The sequence below is a fragment of the Panicum virgatum genome, chromosome 1N (assembly GCF_016808335.1).
Source record: "Panicum virgatum strain AP13 chromosome 1N, P.virgatum_v5, whole genome shotgun sequence".
NCBI lineage: Eukaryota > Viridiplantae > Streptophyta > Magnoliopsida > Poales > Poaceae > Panicum > Panicum virgatum.
In genome coordinates, this window is record NC_053145.1 from 5,337,805 (window position 1) to 5,360,072 (window position 22,268).

Consider the following 22,268-nt stretch of genomic DNA (forward strand, 5'->3'; position numbering starts at 1 on the left):
ATATTTAGAAATATTATAACAAGATTCATCAACAAGAATAGAGAATAAACAACCACTCATCTCTTCTTTTATGACTTTGGTAACCGCTTGAGCACAACACTCGGCAAGTTCTTTCTGAATTGTTCCAGAAGTCATTTTAGCATTTTTAGGACAAGCAAATTCAAATGCCTGCCTCACTTCCTCATTTCTTAGTTTGTACCAATCAAGAAATTCTAAAAAGTTGCCTTTGTTCAATGAAGTTTCTGATTCATCATGTCCACGGAACGGTTCACCTTGCAAGGCAATATAACTTACAATAGCCAAAGATGTATCTACACGGGTTTCATACTTCTTTTCTGCCTCTTTGGTATGAACTACAATTTTCTCCTTTACACTTGCCCTTTGATTATCAAAATCATCAAATGCCGCTCTTGATCTATTATGAGCACTATTAGGGCCACCAACATGTTTAGGGAGTGCTAAGCAGGCATTCTTCCATTGCCTAAAGCCTTCTTTTGTAAAGGCCTCATAACCAAATTTGTCATCATCTACACCAACTCTTCTAAAAAGATAACAACAAAAGAAATAAGCATTACCATTCACCAAGCTATATTCTAGCCAATTATATTTCTCAAACCATTCTTTTCGAAAGTGCCTTTTATCTTCTCCTCTAGGAAAAACATGACTACTAGGTTGAGTTGGACCTCGTTCCATGAAAGCCCTCCTAATTTCATCTCTAATATTAGGACTAAATTGCTCAATTGGAATCCGAAGCCCCGGATCAGAAATGATATAATCCGGATTGAACTCAGTTATTGTACCTTGATCATTTTCATTGCTACCTGGCTGTTGGCCTATGGTATTGGTGTCCTCCAAATGAGTTTCCACCACCTCTTCCTCCTCTATTATGGCATTACCAACTTCACTTCCATGAGTGCTTGGGTTTGTGCTACTGGATCCGAATGGACTAAAATAGCTCTTTAGATCTGAAATAAATAGTCAAATTCACATTAAAGTAAATTACCTTAAGTTCTCAATCCTATACAACACCCAAAAAATACTTCTCTCACCTCTTTCTTGTGCCTTTCTTTTCCCTTTTCTGCTAGAGCTTGGTTGTTGCTCCATGAAGCTTGAGCCGGCGGCTGCCTTCCCTGTATTTGAGATTCCTTCGGAGAACGAGCTTGAAAAATGTGGTTGGCAGCTCGTAGTGCTGGGCTTTAGCTTTGTCCGTCTCAATCGCAATGGGCATCTCTTGGAGAGCTGCATTATTTCACAAAGCAATCAATTAAAAGTTGCTTGCGCCAAATTAATAAAACGAGCTAGCAACTGATCGATGCACGCACTCACAGTGGACGAAGTGGAGGAGGCTCTTCTCCAACCCCTAAAATCGCAGAATATCACGAAATTACAGAAGCAATCTACTTAGTAAGCTCTCAATTTGAGAATCCTCGTGAATGTGTGTTCGAGATACCTGTGGAGATGGAGGCTCTGAGGGCACCAAGCCCGTTGCGGACGGCCGGACGCCACGAAGGGCCAAACCAGCGGCCTCGCGGCAAGACGAGTACGCTGCAGCAGCTTGAGCTTCGTATATGCGTACGGACAGGTCGGATACTAAGGCTTCAAGCTCCGCGCAGCGCCCGCGGATCTCGGCCTCGACGTCGGCGGCCGTGGCGAGGTCCGCCGCCGAGCGGAATCGGGCGTCGACTAAGGAGCTGCTCCAGCTGCCGCCGCGCAAGCAGCAGCCGCGTGAGGCGCCGGGTGACCGCGTCCCGCGTCCGGGATGAGGTTGCGCTCCAGCGCCGACCGCGCCGCCGCCCCGTAGGCCCGCTCCGCCGCTGACGCCAGCCTGCAGCAGGATGCCGGGGAGGCAGCGAGGTGCCCAGGCGCGTCGGGGACTCGGGGAGCCGGGGACCGGGGCCGGAGGGGCGGAGGGCGAGGGCGCCGCTGCAGGGAGCCGGGATCTGGGCGAGGGCGTCAGGCGTGCGGCGCCTCGGTGCGCAGCCAGTGGGGACGACTCGGACCGTCGGACGAACTGACGAAGTTGCGGCTGCTAGGGTTGTTTCTTCATGGGCCGAGGTATATACATTATCGGCCGGGCCGAGGTATGGCGAGCGCCACATCTCGCCACACTGGGCCCTCCGCCACTGCTTGTGGTTGTTTCATGCCCCCTCCTTGCTCCTCTTAGATGGGATCGGCGTTGGTTGTTGGCCGCTGTTGTGACTTGGCGAGTGTCCTTCTTTGGTGTCTCTGCTTTGTCGATGCTCTTTTTGTTGATGGTGTCAGTAAATCAAATGTCAGGTGTTGTTTCCACCACTTTCATCATTCCCCTTCGAGGTTTCCTCCCATTGGATGGCCATACGTGGAGGCCGGATGTGCTGCAGATGTCATCATCAGCTTCAAGGAAGATCGTTGTATCCGGTGGGCTTTGGCTTGCACCTCTTTCACCACCTTGAGTCCCCTTTCCACTGGGTGGTCCCTTGGATGGAGGGTGACGGCGCAGCTATGAGGGGTGGTGCGGGGTGCAATGGTCATGGCGTCAGCAGCAAGTATGTTGTTCGACGGTGGCACTAAAATTGACAATCGGTGGTAGTTTTTCAGCTTTCGTTTTGACTCTTCGATTTGTTCGCGAGTTGTACTTCTCTCTATTGTACCCTTTGTATCTCTAGGATTATGCCCTTCAATGGAAAAAAAACAGCTGTTTCACTGTTTCTCTCTAGTTGGCATTTTGCTTTTTGTTATTAACTAATACTGCCTCTTCGAAAAAATTCCCTTAGGTTGTAGTAGAACACATGTAGTTTTTTGTTCGTATGTTAGGTCTCTCTCACCCTATTATGTGAAAGAGTCTGAAGACCCGACTAAAATTTGGAAGGAAAAGATACGTCAAATTAGATAACTAGTACACATATATAGCAATCTTGATAAATATTTTTCGTAACCAATAATTATATAAATTATAAAGTTTATTAAAATACATCCAATCAAATGTATTGGATACCCTACCGGAAACTCACTAGTTGTGTGCCTACACCTTTGTCGTGTGCATTCTCAAACGGCAGTACTTAAGAAGCACCTAAAAAAAGATATGCAGGCCCATTAGTTTCTCTGATTGCACATATCCAGGAGGATTACATGCACATAATTGTTGCTGATGATGCCAGAGAATCCGAAAACATGATATATGCCCTTCCATTTTGGCTGCCAATCAAATAATACACTCCATTAATATCACAAGCATGCATGCAGCACACTAGCTTCTATATAATGCACATACAACCAGGGTTAAATTTATCGACCGGAACCGGCCCGGAAACCGCGGTTACCGGTCAAACCGGTCCGGACCGGTTCCGGTTCCGGCCAGTTTCAAACCGGCCCAAATTCAAAATTCAAATTTGAATTTAAAAGATGAAAAATTCTCAAAAAATTCCTAAAAATACTTCAAGTTGCGACGAATCTAATGGTGTTAAATTTTTTCAAATATTCATTCATTTAGTATATTTTGCGAGCATTTGAAGAACAAAAAAAACATGCATACAAAAGTATACAAATACAATGTAAAAGTAGTACAAAAGAGGGTTGGAGGGTTTATTTAGGCTAAAACATGTTATACAAACATTCATTTAGTATACTTTGCAAGCATTTGAATTTAAACCAAAAAAGAAAAAAATTTGAATTTATCCGGTTATCACTCAAACCGGTAACCGGTCAAACCGGACCGGTAAACCGGTCCAACCGGTCGGCTAGCCGATAGGAACCGGTTGAACATGAGTTTTTGATTTGGATTTTGAATTTAGCTGGTTTTTTCCGGTAACCGGCCAAATCGGTCCGGTTTACCGCTACGTGGGCGGCGGGTTTGTCCCACCGGTCGGTAAAAAAAAACCCAGCATACAACTCACCAAAACCTCCACCGTCCCGCATCCCCATCCCCATCCCCACCACTGAACTTTGAGTTGAGCTCAATCGATCTAGCAGCCATGGAGTTGCAGCCCTGCAAGGTCGCAGCAGCAGCAGCCCTAATCTTCGTGCTACTTCTGACCACCGGTACGCGTGGGCTCAGAACAAATCTCTACTGCATTTCCATTGCTTTATTCTAATTAGTTGAAGATGTATGATGTATCTTTAACTTTGAACTGCATGCATGCCACAGGTCCGCAGGCCAACGCCGTGTGCTACGTCTGGGACCGCAGCAAGACGTTCAAGGGAGTCCGCGTGAGCAAGCCCCCCTGCGTCGCCGCCTGCGCAGGCGAGGGGTACCCGAACGGCTTCTGCTTCCTGGACGTCGCCGCCCCGGACCACCGTGTCTGCATGTGCACCGGACCATGCTCGCCGCCGGAGCTGGCGACGACAATGAGAAAGATGGTGATCCCAAATTGATACGATCTTTGGGGGGGGGGGGGGGGGGGGGGACAATGGCGATGATACCGAGTTGATGATGCGTGCATCGGTTCCGTGATGTAGAGTTTGTACTGCCTTAAACAAGATAAACAAATGAAGATTCAGTGTTGGCATCTGATCTAATTTTTTCTTTTCTGTTGAGCTTGTCGATCATCGATCATGCTCCTGCATAAAGGCCCCAGTTGCATGAGGGATGCCTGACATTCACATGGGGTCTTTCGGATCGGACACGCAGCTCGGACCATTCCAGCAAATTAAGACGGAATTAAAACTCTCGCCATTTAACCTGCTATAATATCATTTCTCAAAGAAACGGAAATTAAGGCTGAAAAGAAGAACGAATGGATTGCTGTTATTTGATGAAAAATAGAATAAATGGATTATTAATTCTGCTATACTCATTTTTGCATGCAGAATTAACTTTCTGCTGAGAATGCTTTTGCTTTCCAAATAAAACAAGATAGCCGATTCATGTGCTGCGGCTTAATCATTTTCTTGGAAACATTTTAGCAAAAGATTTGCCTGCTTAATCAGGATTGCAATGCAACTATAACTAATAAAGAAATATATAACAAGGAATTTAATTCCTTAGGAAAAATATATGTAAGCATAAATATCAATCAACTTTCCACCACATATAAAGCCGGAGCCCGGAGGTGCTTCTATAATAAATCCTCAAGAATCTTCTTGTCTGGCAACATCATCATCACAAGAATTGTTCGTTTGTTCACGTGGCGAGGGTAGATTTTTTTCCTGATAGATTTACACTTCTGTTCCGGCTTCATCATCACAGTTTATAAGAACTAGCAAGGTGGCCCGCGCTAATAGCGCGGGTAGCTAGTTTTTTATTTAATTCTTTAAAAATATTTACATTGACAGAAGAGATGTATTTTATAATTTATTTACCTCTCATTTGCTCTTGTTGAATATTATAATACTTGCAGCTTTCTATGCATAGGAGTTCATATCAATCATCACTTTTTATGTTGCTTTATTCTATATTATAGTTGCATATTTTAGTACTTAAACCTGCAAAATCTAAATTTGAGGATTGAATTTAATTTTGGATCACCTTGAATACGGAGCAAATTGTACATAATTGTATTCATATAAAGTTTTTTATAATTATGAAATATATTTATATGTATTTGATAGTTATGTTTGCCAACAATCTATAACTTAGATGTTGGAGTTCGATTTGTATCTTACAATATTTTGATTAATATTTAGCGAAAATATATCTAGTGTAGTTGTTAGAGCACTTAAGTAGCATCTAGCAGATCTAGACCTGACTCATCATCGGAGCGAAATAAAAATGATCATGGATTAGACAAAAAAAGTTATGTTAAAAAATAAGTTGAGGCCTCCTGCTGGCTTTGGTAAATAAATGTTATACAAAACTTATATATATGCGTACTATGTTAATGCATATATGTTTTAAAATTTTTATTTAACCGAACCTATTATTATTTTTCCCAGTTTGGTTACTGCACAATTTATTTGTTTTTAGCCCATATGACTGCATATATTGGTCTACTTTAGAGTTTTGTCATCTCGGTGATAGATAGTTCCATATATATCTTTGTTGTTGTTTCTAACTCTTTTCTTTATTTTTCATTTTCTCTAGCAATTTTTATTGATTTCTCTGTCTTGTATTTTGTTCCTCGGTATATTTGAAATCGATTAGTGTGTATCGCATCCGATGCATCTAATGGAGAAGTTTCCTGTTTAGTATTGTGCCTCAGGGTTTTTTTTCTGAGCGAAGAGGAGCATCGACAACGTACATTTGTTTGAATCATTTGATTTTGTACTGTAGGCAATCGATTTTGAGATAGATTAGCAGGGCTTCAGGCCTGTATCTATGGCTAAAATAATTTCAGTTGTGGCTTCTTTGATGGAGCAGCTTTTTTATGGATATAGAGCTGTTTTGAAAACCGTTCGGTTGAACCGCTTCTTCTATTTTTTCATGAATATATGAAAGATGTCAAATGTCCAACAGGACATGGCTATAATTTAATATTTTTCTCATTCTAATGATATTGTTTATAGACTAAACCAATAAATTCACTTTTGTCCTTTTCTTTTGCCCTCATTTTCTCATTTTTCCTGCCTTCTTTTTCTATTCTTCTTTTTCTATTCTCCTTTTTCTACTTTCCTTACCCGTTCAATCTTGGTGCTTCTTTATCTTTTTCTCTTCTCTTTCTCTATACTTCTTTAGAGGTATCGATCACATTTGTGTTCCATGCCTAGTGTGTACTTATAGAAGATTAGATGGGGATAATAATGTTAATAATTATCTATGCTATTTGATTCCTCACATGACTAACTCCCTGATTTTTCCCATGTATCTATTTAGATTGAGCTAATAATAGTCACATTTATTTGTAGGTTTCGGTGCTTTACCCTTTATCCCAGTGATTATTACTTGTATGGAACTATTATATGCCCATAGAATCATAATTCTTTGTTGACCACCATCAGATTAGTTTGTATAACTAAAGTTGTTCAAGAATATGCAATATTTATGATGATAATTCTTGTTTGGAGAAAGCATTGGTTCTTTAGCGGATATTTCTCTCACATTAATTCGTCTGCGTATTCATTGGCCCACACTTACAATCATAAGGTGCCGATGGTCTTGCAATAGATTGCAATATGTGAAACTCTGCGCATCATCATTATTTTTTCGTCCCTATCTTGATGTTTGGTTGCTCCAGAAGAAATGGATTGATTGAGTTCGGCAATGATTTTGAGTAGAATCCAGTGTGCTTCATGCAGCTGCATGTACTTCATGACGTTCTTGAGACTCAAAAAGTTGTGATTCGGAATCTCGGGCAAAGATTATGGTCGCGTCGTAGTGCAGGGCGTTCCAAAGATTTTTCAAAGCAATTATCTCTTTCAATAGTACCAATACAATACAACTATGGTCGTGTTGTCACGCTTATACTGCTGCCATTTTTTTTGCTTCTTTAAGGAAGGTTAATGCGAGACAGATGGTAACATGAGTTTTTATGTCATGCGGACCCTGTATTTAACTTTAATTGGATACGACATTTTTTGGTAGTTTAAAATATTGCATCTCATTAAATTAATTTAGATCATTAGATCTTCATTAAATCGAATGGTGTAAATCCTATACACAAATATTATTTAGATCTTCGTTAATTTGGAGCATTTATTAACTTTATTTGCCATGAAACTCAAACTTGGATTTTTATTATTGCATTTGATACTATTTATTTAGCTATTTTTCTTCTTAATATGATTCATAATCACTACACATATCAACAATAATTTTTTTTATTCTAGTTCTTGCATTTATCTATTTATTAATGATATTTGATGCCAATTTTTTTTATACTTTTAATTTTAAATTTAGCTATTTGGCTAATAATAATTTTTTTGTCGTGTGCCAATGCTAATTTTTTTAATTTTATAATTCTGAATTTGCTTATTTAGTAATTGTATTCAACATGGACTCTTTGGTTAAGTCCTAATTTCCTTTTTTTAATTCCAAATTAAGCTATATTTACTAATCGTATTTGGTATGGACTCTTTGTCGTGTCTTTTTTTATTTTTTAAATTCGAAATTAGCTATTTATTAATCGTATTTGACATCTCATCGCGTTTCTTTACTCCATCATCATCACGAAATCGTCCGTCCATCCATCTTCGACATCCCTTCACGTCGGGGCAGTGCCACGACACCGGGGGCACATCGCGTTGGAGGCTCCCTCTGCCAGCCTGTTGCCTGCGACCACCGTGCTGCTAGCTACCAGTAGTTGCTAGGAATTCAAGTCAACATTATATCTTTGCAAAGAGGTATTAACCGTCCAGATTAATTCTAAAACATATGTTTTTCCATCAAGCTCACGTATTACCCATGCCCCCCTCTTCTTCAATCGTCCAGAATGCATAATCCGTTTGCAAAACTTTTAACAGGTACTAACAATATGACATACTAAAAAATTAGTCAACTGACAACAGTTGGACAGTCATAGAATAACGTAGGAATTTCTAGACCCTCTCGACGAACGTGGTGGTTTGTTTTAACACTCCCTTAATAATATAATAGAATTTATACTTTTAATTTTAAATTTAGCTATTCAGCTAATATTAATTTTTATCTAGTGGTAATGCTATTGTTTAATTTTTTAATTCAGAATTTTCCTATTTAGTAATTGTATTCAACATGGACTCTTTGATTAAGCCCTAATTTCCTTATTTTTTTAATTCCGAATTAAACTATTTACTAATAGTATTCAGCATGGACTCTTTGCCATGTCTTAATTTTTCTTAATTTTTTAAATCCGAAATTAGCTATTTATTAATCGTATTTATATGAACTCTTGAGTTAGTTTGAACCGTTAGATCTTCATAAAATCAAACGGTGCAAATTCTTCTCTTTTTTAGATTAATGTGGGAATTTCTAGACCCTCTCGGCAAACGTGGTGGCTTCTTTTAACACTCCTTTAATAATATAATAGAGGTAATGCTATTTTTAAATTTGATAATTCAGTATTTTCCTATTTAGTAATTGTATTCAACATGGACTCTTTGATTAAGCCCTAATTTCCTTTTTTTTAATTCCGAATTAAACTATTTACTAATAGTATTCAGCATCGACTCTTTGCCATGTCTTAATTTTCCTTAATTTTTTAAATCCGAAATTAGTTATTTATTAATCGTATTTGACATGAACTCTTGAGTTAGTTTGAACCGTTAGATCTTCATAAAATCCAACGGTGCAAATTCTTCTCTTTTTTAGATTAATGTGGGAATTTCTAGACCCTCTCGGCGAACGTGGTGGCTTCTTTTAACACTCCTTTAATAATATAATAGATACTGGTGCTTCTTCAATCTTTGATTGATTGAGCAGGCGGTGGAGCCAGCCAGGGCACAAAGATCAGTAGGACCAAAATTAACGATGTACCGCTCCCGATTCCCTGAGGAGAAACAGATGTTGCTTCCCGATTTCTCTGTTCACTTGGCTGTGGCTGGTGACTGATGTTGATTTGATATGAGACAACAGTACTGCTGGCTGGTGAATGATACTGATTTGGTATGAGAGAAAAATATTGCTGGCTGATTAGCTGACAAGCCAAATGAATAGCGTCACGCATGCATGTAAGGACCTACATCAGTGCATCTCTGCTAGGCAGGGATACTGGCCGGCGGGAAGAACTCCGATTTTTCTCTAGGTTTTCGTGTGGTATTCATGAAGAATTTTAATGGAATTTTCATATGGTTGCCCACTCCCCTCAAAATTGCCTCCGAATAAGAAGTCATGCATTTCATACTGAACTAGGTCTATAGCCCGCGCAAGGCTAGTATTGAAAATTCAAAATTTTTCATATCGTTGTATTCTTACTTAAAAATTATACTATTTTATACTATACATCACCCTGCTCATTATCGTAAATTATGTCTTATTGTTGGTTAAAACAATTCAAATGATCTACCTATGATAACAATTTGATTTGTTGAGCTTTAATAATATTGTGCTTATAATTATTCTTATTTTCATTTTATTTTGATTGATTGTTGTTAGTTTTAGTTTTTATTAATAGCGTATATATTTAATTTTTCATAATGGCATTGGTGTGTGATTTTTAATTAGGCATAGGGATATTTTAGGCTAATTTTTATCGTAATGGGAGTGGTCGGTAATTTTTATTTTTTTATTTTTTCCAATTAATGAGAATTTCTAGACCTTGAGAACGAATGTGGATGCTCCATTTGTTGGCCAAATAATAAGATAATAGATGCTCATATGCCCGATCATGGCAGAGCTCATCATCTACTAGAATTAACTACACGACATACTTAATATATCTAAAATATAAATATATATATTTGTACGAGAAATTTATTGTACATGTGAAATTATATAGAACATCTTTTTAAGAAAAAAACGTAAATAAAGCCATTTATTTTCGTGGTGGCCAAACTTTAGTCCTTCCAAAACTAGTTGATCTTTAGGTTTTAAATACTCATAGATCGCCGTCAGTTGAAACTAAGCAAATGGAGCTACAGGAGACCAAGCAATATGGTGCATCGCAATTTTGCCCTTTGTGGGCATGAAAGGACCACAACCAACGTGGAATCATCATTTGGCATACCTTGAATTTACATAAATAAAAGAATTACATATATAATGTGACCATCTTGATCAGGGGCGGATCCAACGTGGGGCAGGAGGCCAGAGCCCCTTACCCCTGCGCAGCAGTGGAGCCACCCCCGCAGCCCCTCTCCATTTTTTGCGCCATAATAATATAAGCAACTGGAGGTTGAAGAAGCAGTTGAGTGCCCTCCCTATTTTCATTTTCTGGATCCGTCCCTAATCTTGAATATGTCAAGCCATTTTGTAATAAGATCCCTACAAGCAGAAAGGAATATTTCTGCGTAAGTTATACCTCACCATTGTTACAGTTCATCCATCCCTGTGATTTCAACAAAATAAAAGCTATCCAAAAATTAGGGGGAAAATGATTGTCCACCACCTCAAGCATTGATGCTTCTTGATGAATTGTCCCATCCTCAAGCAATGCCTTCCATATGGCACCAAATTGATGGATCATGGAAATTGGGAATATAAGGTTCGCTCTAATTTTAATTTACAAGGCAGAAGTAATTTCTTGGCAAAGTTTAGTACTGCTGTATATGCGTAACTGTCCATCCTGCTCACATTCCACAACACATCATTAAGCACTAGTCATATAAGTAGCCAGTAGGTGGTCTTGATCAGCACTTGCACTACCTCTCAAGCAACTCAACAGCAACAATCATCCCAAGATTTGGCCATGGGCAGCAGCAACATCGCACGAGCTGTGCCGGCCATCATGACATTGTTGGTGCTGATCCTCTTGTCTTCTGGTAAGTTCAGAAAATCTGATGCATGGTTTGGGCTTTGTTCTGACTAATAATTTACCCTTTTTTATATATGTCACGATCTCTCTGTGAACTGCTATTAACAGGAGGAGGAGCTGACAACTGCGGCGTGCTCATCAGCGACGCTCCGATGTGCCAGGCCCCGAACGCGGACGCCTGCGAGACCTGGTGCTACCACAAGGGGTACAGCGCCGGCGCCTGCTACGCCGGCGTCAACCGCCGGGAATGCATCTGCGAGAACCCGTGCTCCGAATCGGCGCAGGGTGAGCGGCGGCCATCGTCGGCTGAGCTGGAACCGACTAGGGCGTGAAGATACTCGTGAATAGTTTGTGCTTCACTTGGTTTGCGTGCGTCATATAAATTTTTCACTCATAAACATATATAATATATTAGAGTGAAAATTTGTTTTCTCCGGTAGCGGTGCTGATCATGGGAGGGAGTGGGGCCTCTCAATTTCCCTCTTCCTTGAAAGGCGCCGTTAAGAAAACATTTTTAGTTTTAGTTTCTACCCGGCTAACATGAGAATGGTGTCATCGTCCCTTGACTCGTCACAGAGTAAGAGAATTTTTCTTAGGCGGCGTCCCAAACAGATCCAATTCAGTTTAGCTAGAGCCATGAATGGCAAGATCTATCGATCACAGAAACTGCCTCTGTCCTGCTCCTCCTGACCTCAAGTGATAAGCAGCTAAGTGATCGAGTTCAACCAAGCTCCAAATTAAGCATGGAAGGAAATGAACCATCTGATGATATCTTTATCAGAACTATTCAGGTAGTGCTAACTAGCACGACAGCATGAAAGGCACTAAGCTCCTGAGAACATGGCGTTGCCGCCATGTCGCCTGGCACTGATGCGAATTGGCATGGCGTTTCTGTCAAGTGTACTTAATTAGGGCGCACAGCTCCAAACCGATGGATATACAGACATTTATATAAGGATTTGGCAGCCAAAACCATATCATAATATTGCTACATGCAGACTCCAACCGCAAATGATGAAGTAGATTAATTCCATCAATCCTGAGAGTGCCAAGACCAGGATATGCGCGTATCCATTTCCGGATGCGCGATGGTAATGATGAATCCACCCTGAACTCTATAAATATAGATGGCTGTGCCCTTCACGTCCTCCATCCTCACCCAGCAAAGTTCAGTTCAGTTCATTTCAGCTCAGTTCAGCCATGAAGGGCAAGATCGCCGCAACGGCCATGTCCCTGCTCCTGTCCTGCTGCTCACCTTCGGTTAGTGATCGATTTAATCCATCAAAAATACCAAATGAAAGCATGGAAGCGAATGACTAGTCATCACTAGGCATCAGATACTCAGATGGTAGACTGAATCTGGTCATGCATGCAGGTGCCGAGGCTGATCGGTGCGCGACGCAGAGCAAGGGCCAAGGGCTACAAAGGGCGCTGCAACCACCACAACTGCTGGTCCGTCTGCATGACCGAGGGAAACACCGGCGGGTTCTGCAAGGGCAGGGTCAAGCTGGGTAGGACATGCGTGTGCAATAGGGATTGCGGCGGCGGCGGCGGCGCACCAAAAGTCCCGCCCGGTGGTGGGGGTGATCCACCGGTCCTGGCAGGGGTAACAACTAGAGCGCCCAACCTCCTGCTGGGGAGGAGGGGAGACCATGCAAGATGAAGAGCTGATAGAGGCGTGTCAACCGTTGATTTTGTGTGATGGTCCAAGTCTATCTCCATTGGATTATCTCAATAGCTTTAAGCTACCGTATATCCATTAGATTGACTCATCTCTATCTCCATATCCACTGGATTGCACACACAGATGGAATGCTTTTTTTTGTTACAATACAATTTCCCTCGATATCTTTATAAATCATCTCGCCGTATATTTTTTCTAACAGATTATCCTGATGAAAATAAAAGATGTCTAAGCCATTTTTTGAAGTAGCAACACTTCATTGTGCAACTGATAACTTTGCAAAGAGGAATTGCTCAATGCAGGAGGATTTTGACTACCATGCATTATAACTCCGTTGCAAAATGTTGGATATGTACATGTGTTTGACCCTCAAAACTGCACGCCTGCACCAGACATTCACGTTGTCGGAGGCACCACTTCCTTTTCTTCACCGGTAAAGTGACACGACACAACGCCCAAAATTTCACTCCACTGTTATTTGCAGCACGGTGGTGAGCCTTGGTTTCCTGTACCTCCTCAGCAGCAGGGAGGAGCACACCACGCTGACGGACGAGAACGCCATGCACGCGCCGGCCAGCCAGGGCGGCATCTGGAGCCCCGTGAACGGGAACAACACGCCCGCGGCCACGGGGATGGTCACCACGTTGTACGCCATGGCAAAGAAGTAGTTCCACCGGATCCGGCTGAACGTCTTGCGTGAGAGATCGATTGCTGTGATCACGTCCTCCAGGTTGTTCCGGAGCAGCACGTAGTCCGCCGCCTCGATGGCAATGTCAGTTCCAGCGCCAATGGCCATCCCGACATCGGCGGCAGCTAGAGCGGGGGAGTCGTTAATGCCGTCTCCTACCATTGCGACTACACTGCCATCCTTTTGGAGCGACCGGATAACGTCGGCTTTTCCAGCTGGCATGATCTCCGCTCTCACATCATCAATACCAACCTGTAGAACCACAATAATATCAAAGTTTCACTTCAGAGGATGAGCACATACTGACAAGAGGTTGCGTGACGGTGAAATGCAGATGCTATGCTAGCAGTAGAACATTATTAACTCAACTGACCTCCTTTGCAACCGCTTGTGCTGTCCTCCAGTTGTCTCCAGTGACCATAACTGGATGAACACCCATTTTTTTTAGGCCTTGTACAACCACAGCAGCCTCCCTTTTCAAAGGATCTGTTATCCCAATCAAGCCAATGAAGCCACCATCATATGCTACGAGAATACCAGTTTTTGCACTCAACTCCATGTCTACCAAGAAATGTTCAGCTTCATCAGGAATGTTTACCCCATTTTCAGTTATCAAAGCACGGTTCCCTACCTGAATAAATATTTAAGCGTCAATATACCAATTTCATATTAACTCAAGAAGGTAACTCAGTAAGTCAAGTCTATCCTCCAATTATTGGAAGATGCACAGTAAAGGATAGCTGCATCCTTCAACTCACCAAAATTTTCTTCCCGTTGATCCAACATTGGATCCCTTTGCCAGGCAAAGCAGAAAAGTCTGTGACTTCCAGTAGCCACTGGGAAAGAATCTCTTCTTTTCTTTTCTTAATGCTGTCTTTTGCTGAGGGAAGTTTACCAAAGAAATGGAAATGAAATGCATAATCCAAGATAGCTTTTGCAAGTGGGTGCTCACTGCTTGCCTTAAGTACAGAAAACAAAATCAGATTAGCAGTTTTCCACTTTGATGGGAGAAGCATAAGAAACTAATGTAATGCATTTTTTTTTTGTTCATCCCACCTCTGCAGAAGCTACCAATGTGAGGAAATCCCCCAGGTCCATTCCTGAAAAAATCTTTGCTGTTGTAACAGTAGCCTTTCCTTGGGTCAGTGTTCCAGTTTTGTCGAAAATAACATATTTCACATTCTGAGCTCTCTCCAGTGCATCTCCACCCTTAACAAGTACTCCATGATTAGCCCCAACTCCAGTTGCTACCATAACCGCAGTTGGTGTTGCCAGACCAAGAGCACATGGACAAGCGATCACCACAACAGATATGGAGAACATGAGGGAGAAAACAAAGCAATTGCTACTTTCAGCAGACCATGAATTTGGATATGCTCCCAACCATCCACATAGAAACCTAAGAACATCAACAATTTATGAGTCAGGAACTTGAGCATTGATATTCACGGTACTAAGTACTGATGTCAGGGTCTTGAAACTTACCATGCAAGGAATGTCAGTAAGGACAAGGTGATGACAATAGGAACGAAAATGCTGGCCACCTAAAATAGGCATAGGTATGTCAGCATTGATAAAAGGGACGTGGGATTACAGGTGTTCATAAAAGAGCAAAAGAACCCTGCGAATCAAGGCTTTACAAATCCCCAGGATAGCCAGGATTCTTTAACAAAAATCATGACACGTATAAGAAAGGTGATCTATAAGAATATGAAAAAAAAGAAGGAAAAATCAATCAAGTTATGTCAAGTAACAAGAAATGTAAACATATGTACAAAAATTGACGTACATAATTTAAATTCCTCCACACTGCACTTTAAATACTAAAAACAAACATATAGTCAATGTTTTAACAAGTATAACAATAAACATCAATTCAGAAAAAAGAATTAAGTTGCCTGAAACAATGCTTTACAGATTTAAGATGATACCAAACAGACTTATAGATAATCTTTATGAACTAAGGAGTTGAGGAGTGCACTTACATAATCAGCAAACTTCTGAATAGGAGCCTTAGACATCTGGGCAGTCTCGACAAGAGAGATTATCTGACTCAGGACTGTCCCGGATCCTACTTTGGTCGCTTGTATATGAAGAACACCATGCAAGTTCATTGTGCCTCCAATTACTGGACTGGATACTTCCTTCGAGATAGGCACAGATTCACCAGTTACCATACTCTCATTGACATGGCTTGTACCCCAAATGACTACACCATCAGCAGGAACCTTTGAACCAGGAAGAACTTTTAAAGTATCACCGGGTTGTACTAACGATGCATCAATCTCCTTCTCGCCTGAATATTTTCCTTCTGTATTTGGGGAAAATATTTTAAGTTGATGTGTGCAACCAACAGTAAAAAACTGAAATTCATAGAGTATGTGTGATAGGCTAGCGACCAGCTAAGGTTGAATGCCCAACCAAAAAGAGATTCGTAATATAAGAAGACTACTTGTGTGAGCTTTCCAGAGCTGGTAAACATTATTGTTGCAAGTAGTTCACAGTTTGGATCAGATACCTTTGTCCTTCAGAAGCAGAAGCGCTGTAGCTGGAGCAAGCTCTACAAGCTTCTTGATAGCATCCGATGTCTTTCCTTTTGCAAGCACCTCCAGATACTTCCCAAATAGCACAAATGTAATTATCATGGCACTCGTTTCAAAATATATTGGAGGATGAAATCCAGTGAATGCCCCATAAAGAAGCGCACAAACTGAGTAGACATATGAAGCGGTGGTGCCAATAACAACTAAAACATCCATATTCGTAGAGCCATGTCTTAGGGCCCTATAAGCTGCAATATAGAATCGTTTGCCAACAACAAACTGTATCATGCTAACCAGAATCCACTTCAGCAGATCTCCTATACAAAATGGTCCAAAGTGCATGACTAGAAATGAACTGATTAGAGGTATGTGAGGGCATACCATGCGGATGAAAAATACAGGAATCTGTTGCAAGGAAACCAAGTGGTGAGTCAGTACAAGTAACACACAAAGAATCTTGTCAAATGGTATTTATAGTATTCAAAACATATCATGGAACCATAAAATAAAACTCTAGGATAGCTGGGAAGAAAAAACTTACACTTAGTAATAAACTAGAGAGAAGAAGATGAAGCGTCTTAGAGGCCTCCTGTGCATCATTTGAAGCAGCTTGTAAGTATGGATTCTGTACATGAGCTTTCAGTCTGTCATTGCTTTCCATCTCTATGGTATCTACAATCTGTCTCAAACCAACTACTTCAGGATCAAATACAATTTCAATTTCAGAGTTTCCAAAATTTACACCAAACTGACGCAAGCCTTCTATTTTCTTCAGGATATCATGCAATACATCTACATCTCCCTCAGTATGCAACCCAGTAACACTTAATAAAACCTTGTCCTGCTCACTACTTTGTAACAGCGCAGCGTCAAAACCAGCATCCTCAATAGCCTGAACAATTTCATCTTTGCTAATGGCAGAAGGGTCATACTCAACTTCCCCTAATGATGTCGCTAATGCAACAACTGCTCTTTTTACACCGGGCAGTTTTTTCAAGATCCCCTCAACTGAGTTCACGCATGCTGCACAAGTCATTCCTCCTATCCTAAATTGTCCTGACAAAGTCTTCTGAGATTTCGGCTGTGAAACAGTAGAGTCTGGGAGAATTTCTGCTTCGAACCCAGCATCCTCTATCGCTTCCACAATGTCTTCATCCTGCATACAAGCTTTGAATATAAAACATATAAAATCCTCATGAATTGAATTTTATATAGAATACTTCATGTTGGCGCCATTGCAGAGACTTGAAGCAAAAGGAAGTTAGTGGCTACTGTAGTACTAAATGTCTGCAGACTGGCTGTCCGGGAAATAGTTGTGCTATTTAAAATGACTAACTTATATATTTGAGATCCTTGTAGATTGTCTGCTGGTACCTGCTACTAATATTAGTCGATCACGATAACTGCCATAGGGGATTATTAATCAAAATTGCGAAAATCTCTCAGCATTCCTGTTAAGAGCGGCTGAGATCCATAATCGCCATCGATTCCACTGTTATCGCTTCCAAACACAGGAAACACCAGTCCGACAGAATCAGCTAAAAAAATCGTCACCAATTGCAGCTCCAACGAATTCAATCAAACCGCCAGCGTGACAATAAACAAACAGGAGAAAAACAGAAGGCAGCTTCGGAAGCTCCGCAAATCGAGGCAGGCACGGACCGCTTCCTGTTGACGCAAATCTCGGTCAACACACAAACGCGCTAGATCGCGCGGTGCGAGGAGGGGCTCCTTGCAGCGCCTCCTGCGTGGAGCGGTCAGACCGGTCAGAGGGACCGGTCAGACCGGTCGCCTTGCAGAACGGCGACGATCCGACGAACGCTCGCCCGGTAGGGACCCCGTCGGGGCAAGCGCGCGTAGGGTTGCCCTAGGCTCGGCAGGCCAGCTAGGGCGTCCTCAAACGCCATGGAGACGAGAGAAGAACAGCATGTCGAGGTTGGAAAAGTAGGGTAAAGGTAAAGAGATAAAAGATGTGTTTTTGATAGATTCGATTGGGTTCACTAATCGGCCGTGACCCTTTATATTTATAGGGTGGGTGGACTTATCCCGCAAGAAATCCTATTACAAGATCTAAATCTATTAAAATCCCTAGTTGTACTCGGATTCCACTTGGACCGGTCAGACCGGTCGACCCTACCGGTCAGACCGGTCGGCTGCTGCCGGACCGACTACAGCGTCTGACCGGTCAGACCGCTAGGGTGTACCGGTTAGACCGGTCTGTATTGTCTAATGCCAATTTTGGTCGTCAACATATGTCGTCCTGTTCTTTGGCAAAGCTTGCGTGCCAAATAACACTCTTCTGGACCAAAATTGTCTAAGGGCGACGATTAGCAATGCATCGGCCATATATTGTTTAAACATGCCCAAATAGCTGAAATAAGAGAACTAGCAAATGTAACAATTTCTAGTTTAAGATCAGTAAACTATTTCGGCTTTATATTCCTTAGCATATTTAATAACAAAAGTCTTGAGACGGCCAATGCGACCGATTATACAAATCATAGCTTCTTGGTAAAGCATAAAACTGATAGCCATAATATGGCAGCCAAGGATTATGATCAAACCACAGATTAAACACACCTGAATATGCAGTCCATCGTGCGTGCATCGACGGGATAAATGATGAAGTCCAATAAGATGATCGATGATGCTTTCTTGATCTTGGTGGTGAAGAACTCCTTCGTTTGCCTTCCAATTGATTGCTTTGTTTTTGCGCAGATATCTTCTTGTATTTATCCAGAAGCTCCTCAAAGGTCGGCTTGATCCTATTTTTTGCACCATCAGACTTCCTAGGTTCAGACCGGTCAGATCGGTCTGACGAACCGGTCTGACCAGTCCTGTCAGAACCGACATGGTTGCTCTTATCTTGCCTCCTAGCCGAACTTGAACATTGTTCAGCTATCTTATTTGAAGTATGGTCTCCATTGGGGACAATCTGAGCAACAGAACTAGCCGATGTTTCTTCAACGGTCGGTTTTTCTTTATTTTGTGTCAAATCTGATTTTTTATTCAATCGCCCATCTTTTTTGACACGATAAACTTGCTTGATCACCATGTGTTTCTTTTTTTGCACAGACCGATTTTTTGGATCAAAACGGCCATTATTTGTATCTGATGGCTTACTAATTGCCGGCTCCCTATAGTTAATAAAATTTGGACACAAATATGTAGGAAGAGACGGCATATAGGAATTAAAATACCATGACGGATAAAAACAAGGCATGCTATAATAAGACCCATATGGCATATGTGTAGACGACCTATGTGATGAAAACGGCACTGAATTAGGAAAATTATTCGGCTGCCGATTCCGATCATGGAATTGTTGTCTTGGAGTAGATCTTGAGTGTTTTGGATGTTTTAGCCGACTAGCATCATTATTTTGTTTTATGGATTTAGCCGGAAGATTTCCAAGAAAGGGCTTCGGCTTTTCCTTTTGATGCTTGTGACGGCCTTTGGATTCAACAGTTTTCCAAACACCAATCTCGGGTTTTTTGGGCTTAACCATCTTAGGTTTTGATTTATTCTGCAAAACTCTAGATGAGCCGGTGAGACCGGTCTTAAGACCGGTCAGACCGGTTGCAGTGCAACCAGCAGCTTTACCTTTGTTTTGTTGCCCCCCCCCCCGAGCATAGAAGTACTAGAATTAATTTCTGTGTACTTGCAAGGGGAATTTGGTTCTACAATTTCAGCTTGAGACGGCCGAACTGTATCTTGACCAATAACATCACAAATAGGCAAATCTTTGTAAGAATTATTAGTCGGTTTTTCAATAACCGACTTTTGAACAATAGGAGCTTGAATTGAACTATTTTCTTTATCAATAAAATCTTTAACAATACCGGATACAAAATCAGATAAATTACCTGAAGATTGCATCTTTATCAATATGTCAATGGGGATGGTATTTGCCGCTCCTTTATGACTTTGACTCCTTGTTCACGTGCCGCCATATTGCTAAGGTTTGACAAATCGGCCACGATAACCTGATTTTCTTCCCCAGCGGAGTCGCCAATTTGTGTTGACGCAAATCTCGGTCAACACACGAACGCGCTAGATCGCTCGGTGCGAGGAGGGGCTCCTTGCAGCGCCTCCTGCGTGGAGCGGTCAGACCGGTCAGAGGGACCGGTCAGACCGGTCGCCATGCAGAACGGCGACGATCCGACGAACGCTCGCCCGGGAGGGACCCCGTCGGGGCAAGCGCGCGTAGGGTTGCCCTAAGCTCGGCAGGCTAGCTAGGGCGTCCTCAAACGCCATGCAGACGAGAGAAGAACAGCATGTCGAGGTTGGAAAAGTAGGGTAAAGGTAAAGAGATAAAAGATGTGTTTTTGATAGATTCGATTGGATTCTCTAATCAACCGTGACCCTTTATATTTATAGGGTGGGGTGGACTTATCCCGCAAGAAATCCTATTACAAGATCTAAATCTATTAAAATCCCTAGTTGTACTCGGATTCCACTTGGACCGGTCAGACCGGTCGGGTGCTGCCGGACCGACTATAGTGTCTGAGCGGTCAGACCGCTAAGGCGTACCGGTCAGACCAGTCTGTATTGTCTAATGCCAATTTTGGTCGTCGACACATCCCATCCTAACCATCCTAACCAACAGGCCGCAGCTGAATTTCCCGCCCCCGAGCTCCGCAATTCCCGAGCGCAACGCCAGCACGACGCTAGAAATCCACTCGATTTGGAGCTACAGCGCGCGCGAGAGGGGGGAAAATCCACCGGGAGGGCCGGCGAAGCTGACGGAGCAACGGGATGGGAGGGGATCACGGGGCCAGCCCGCCCGGGCTCACGAACCTTGGCGAGCGCGGGGTCGAAGACGACGTGGGCGCGGTTCTGGAGCAGCGACACGGCGGCGCGGCGCACGCCCCGGCGCGCGGAGAGCGCGGCCTCGACGGCGCCCGTGCACGCGGAGCACGTCATGCCGGCGACCCGCACCTGCACCCGCCGCATGCCGGCCTCCTCGTCCGACGCCGCTACGGGGCCGGCCTCCACGTCGTAGGAGCCCAGCAGCGCGACCTCCTCCATCTCGTCGCCCGCGCCGCCGGCGAGCGCCGTGAGCTGGAGGTGGGCCATGGCCGTCAGCGGCGGGGGCCGCGGCGGAAATGTTCGGGAGGGGAACGGGAATCGTGGGGGCGAGGTGGGACGCCGGGGCGGACGCGCAATGATAGGAGGATGCGGGGGACCGATTCGGAAAGGGGCGTGGAGCTCGAGGGGGTTTGTGCAAATGTTTCGGGATTGACTCGATCGTGGTTGTGGGTTGGTAGGTGAGGTGGGAAGGCGGCATCGTTGACGGGAGATTCAGATGTTGAGTTTGGACAATTTGACGGTTGAAAAACGAAAAAAATTTACTCCGAGCTCTTTCTAAATTTGGCTGAAAATCCGAATGGACTTTAAAATTTTGGCTGAACTTCCTTGTTATTTGTAACGTCGGTTTGGATCCGATCCAAATTTGCCCGTCAACTTAGCTCTTGCTTCACAAGCTAGATAAAATTCATGAGCGCTATAAGTGCAAGGAGCTAGGGACAAAAGCACCAACAACGCGTGCGTGGCGTGGAGTACAAGGGAGAGGAGTTGGCACGCGACGTACGTGCTGAGGCAGCCGGCGCACAGTAGCAGCGGCGGCGCACGACGAGTCACGGCCACCGTCGTCGGTCCTTTGTTTTCTTGACCCTATTCGTGCTAAAAAGAATTTTTTATGCATGAAATATTAAATAAAATTTATTTGCAAAATTTTTTCATGGATGAATTTAATTTTGCATGATGAATCTAATGACGATAATTAATTAATGATTGGCAACAATGATGTTATAGTAATCATTTTCTAATTGTGCGGTCAAAGATTTCATTAGATTCGTCTCGCAAAATAGCGCAGAGTTATGAAATTAGTTTTTATAAACTATTTTTATTTAGTACTTCTAATTATTAGTCAAAATTTATATTACTTATGCTACGGACAAACCAAACAGTACCGTCACGCTGCCATTCTGATCACGCACGTCGCCGTCGCCGTCGCCGTCGCCGCCGGCCGCTGGTGCCAGAAAGCAGCATCCGACCGTCACCGCCTCCATCCAGATCACGGCAGGGTCTCCGGGATCTGTGAGGTTTTT

At 42.7% G+C, this 22,268-nt stretch overlaps 3 protein-coding genes across 3 annotated transcripts; 1 reads left to right on the forward strand and 2 right to left on the reverse strand.

Annotated features, from left to right (window-relative positions):
• Nucleotides 1-225: 225 nt before the first annotated feature.
• On the reverse strand, nucleotides 226-2,511 carry LOC120654323. Its single transcript, XM_039931820.1, has 5 exons — nucleotides 2,416-2,511; nucleotides 1,451-2,026; nucleotides 1,327-1,360; nucleotides 1,050-1,239; nucleotides 226-965 (listed from the first exon to the last, which is right to left on the reverse strand). The coding sequence occupies exons 1-4, from the start codon at nucleotides 2,509-2,511 to the stop codon at nucleotides 1,082-1,084; spliced, it is 864 nt and encodes a 287-aa protein (XP_039787754.1). The 3' UTR covers nucleotides 226-965; nucleotides 1,050-1,081.
• A 9,897-nt stretch (nucleotides 2,512-12,408) lies between these two features.
• On the forward strand, nucleotides 12,409-13,022 carry LOC120654780 (defensin-like protein). The gene is made up of 2 exons (XM_039932426.1): nucleotides 12,409-12,500; nucleotides 12,616-13,022. Exons 1-2 carry the CDS (start codon nucleotides 12,441-12,443, stop codon nucleotides 12,901-12,903), a joined length of 348 nt encoding a protein of 115 aa, XP_039788360.1. The 5' UTR covers nucleotides 12,409-12,440; the 3' UTR covers nucleotides 12,904-13,022.
• Nucleotides 13,023-13,192: 170 nt separating this feature from the next.
• Nucleotides 13,193-21,343, reverse strand: LOC120654779 (cation-transporting ATPase HMA5-like). Its single transcript, XM_039932425.1, has 9 exons — nucleotides 20,956-21,343; nucleotides 16,697-17,311; nucleotides 16,131-16,560; nucleotides 15,598-15,923; nucleotides 15,098-15,156; nucleotides 14,669-15,011; nucleotides 14,371-14,571; nucleotides 13,986-14,243; nucleotides 13,193-13,864 (listed from the first exon to the last, which is right to left on the reverse strand). Exons 1-9 carry the CDS (start codon nucleotides 21,232-21,234, stop codon nucleotides 13,388-13,390), a joined length of 2,988 nt encoding a protein of 995 aa, XP_039788359.1. The 5' UTR covers nucleotides 21,235-21,343; the 3' UTR covers nucleotides 13,193-13,387.
• Between the last annotated feature and the right edge of the window lie 925 nt (nucleotides 21,344-22,268).

What these genes read in the sequence shown, in the direction of transcription:
- LOC120654323 (XM_039931820.1), bottom strand. Translation starts at nt 2,511, where the DNA reads ATGACCATTGCACCCCGCACCACCCCTCATAGCTGCGCCGTCACCCTC. An exon ending in GACTCAAGGTGGTGAAAGAG is followed by an intron (nt 2,027 to 2,415) that starts GTGCAAGCCAAA and finishes CAACCCTAGCAG; the next exon opens with CCGCAACTTCGTCAGTTCGT. An exon ending in CCTCCTCCACTTCGTCCACT is followed by an intron (nt 1,240 to 1,326) that starts GTGAGTGCGTGC and finishes GAAATAATGCAG; the next exon opens with CTCTCCAAGAGATGCCCATT.
- LOC120654780 (XM_039932426.1), top strand. Translation starts at nt 12,441, where the DNA reads ATGAAGGGCAAGATCGCCGCAACGGCCATGTCCCTGCTCCTGTCCTGC. An exon ending in TGTCCTGCTGCTCACCTTCG is followed by an intron (nt 12,501 to 12,615) that starts GTTAGTGATCGA and finishes TCATGCATGCAG; the next exon opens with GTGCCGAGGCTGATCGGTGC.
- LOC120654779 (XM_039932425.1), bottom strand. Translation starts at nt 21,234, where the DNA reads ATGGCCCACCTCCAGCTCACGGCGCTCGCCGGCGGCGCGGGCGACGAG. An exon ending in TCTCTAGTTTATTACTAAGT is followed by an intron (nt 16,561 to 16,696) that starts GTAAGTTTTTTC and finishes TCCTTGCAACAG; the next exon opens with ATTCCTGTATTTTTCATCCG. An exon ending in TTACTGACATTCCTTGCATG is followed by an intron (nt 15,012 to 15,097) that starts GTAAGTTTCAAG and finishes TGATGTTCTTAG; the next exon opens with GTTTCTATGTGGATGGTTGG.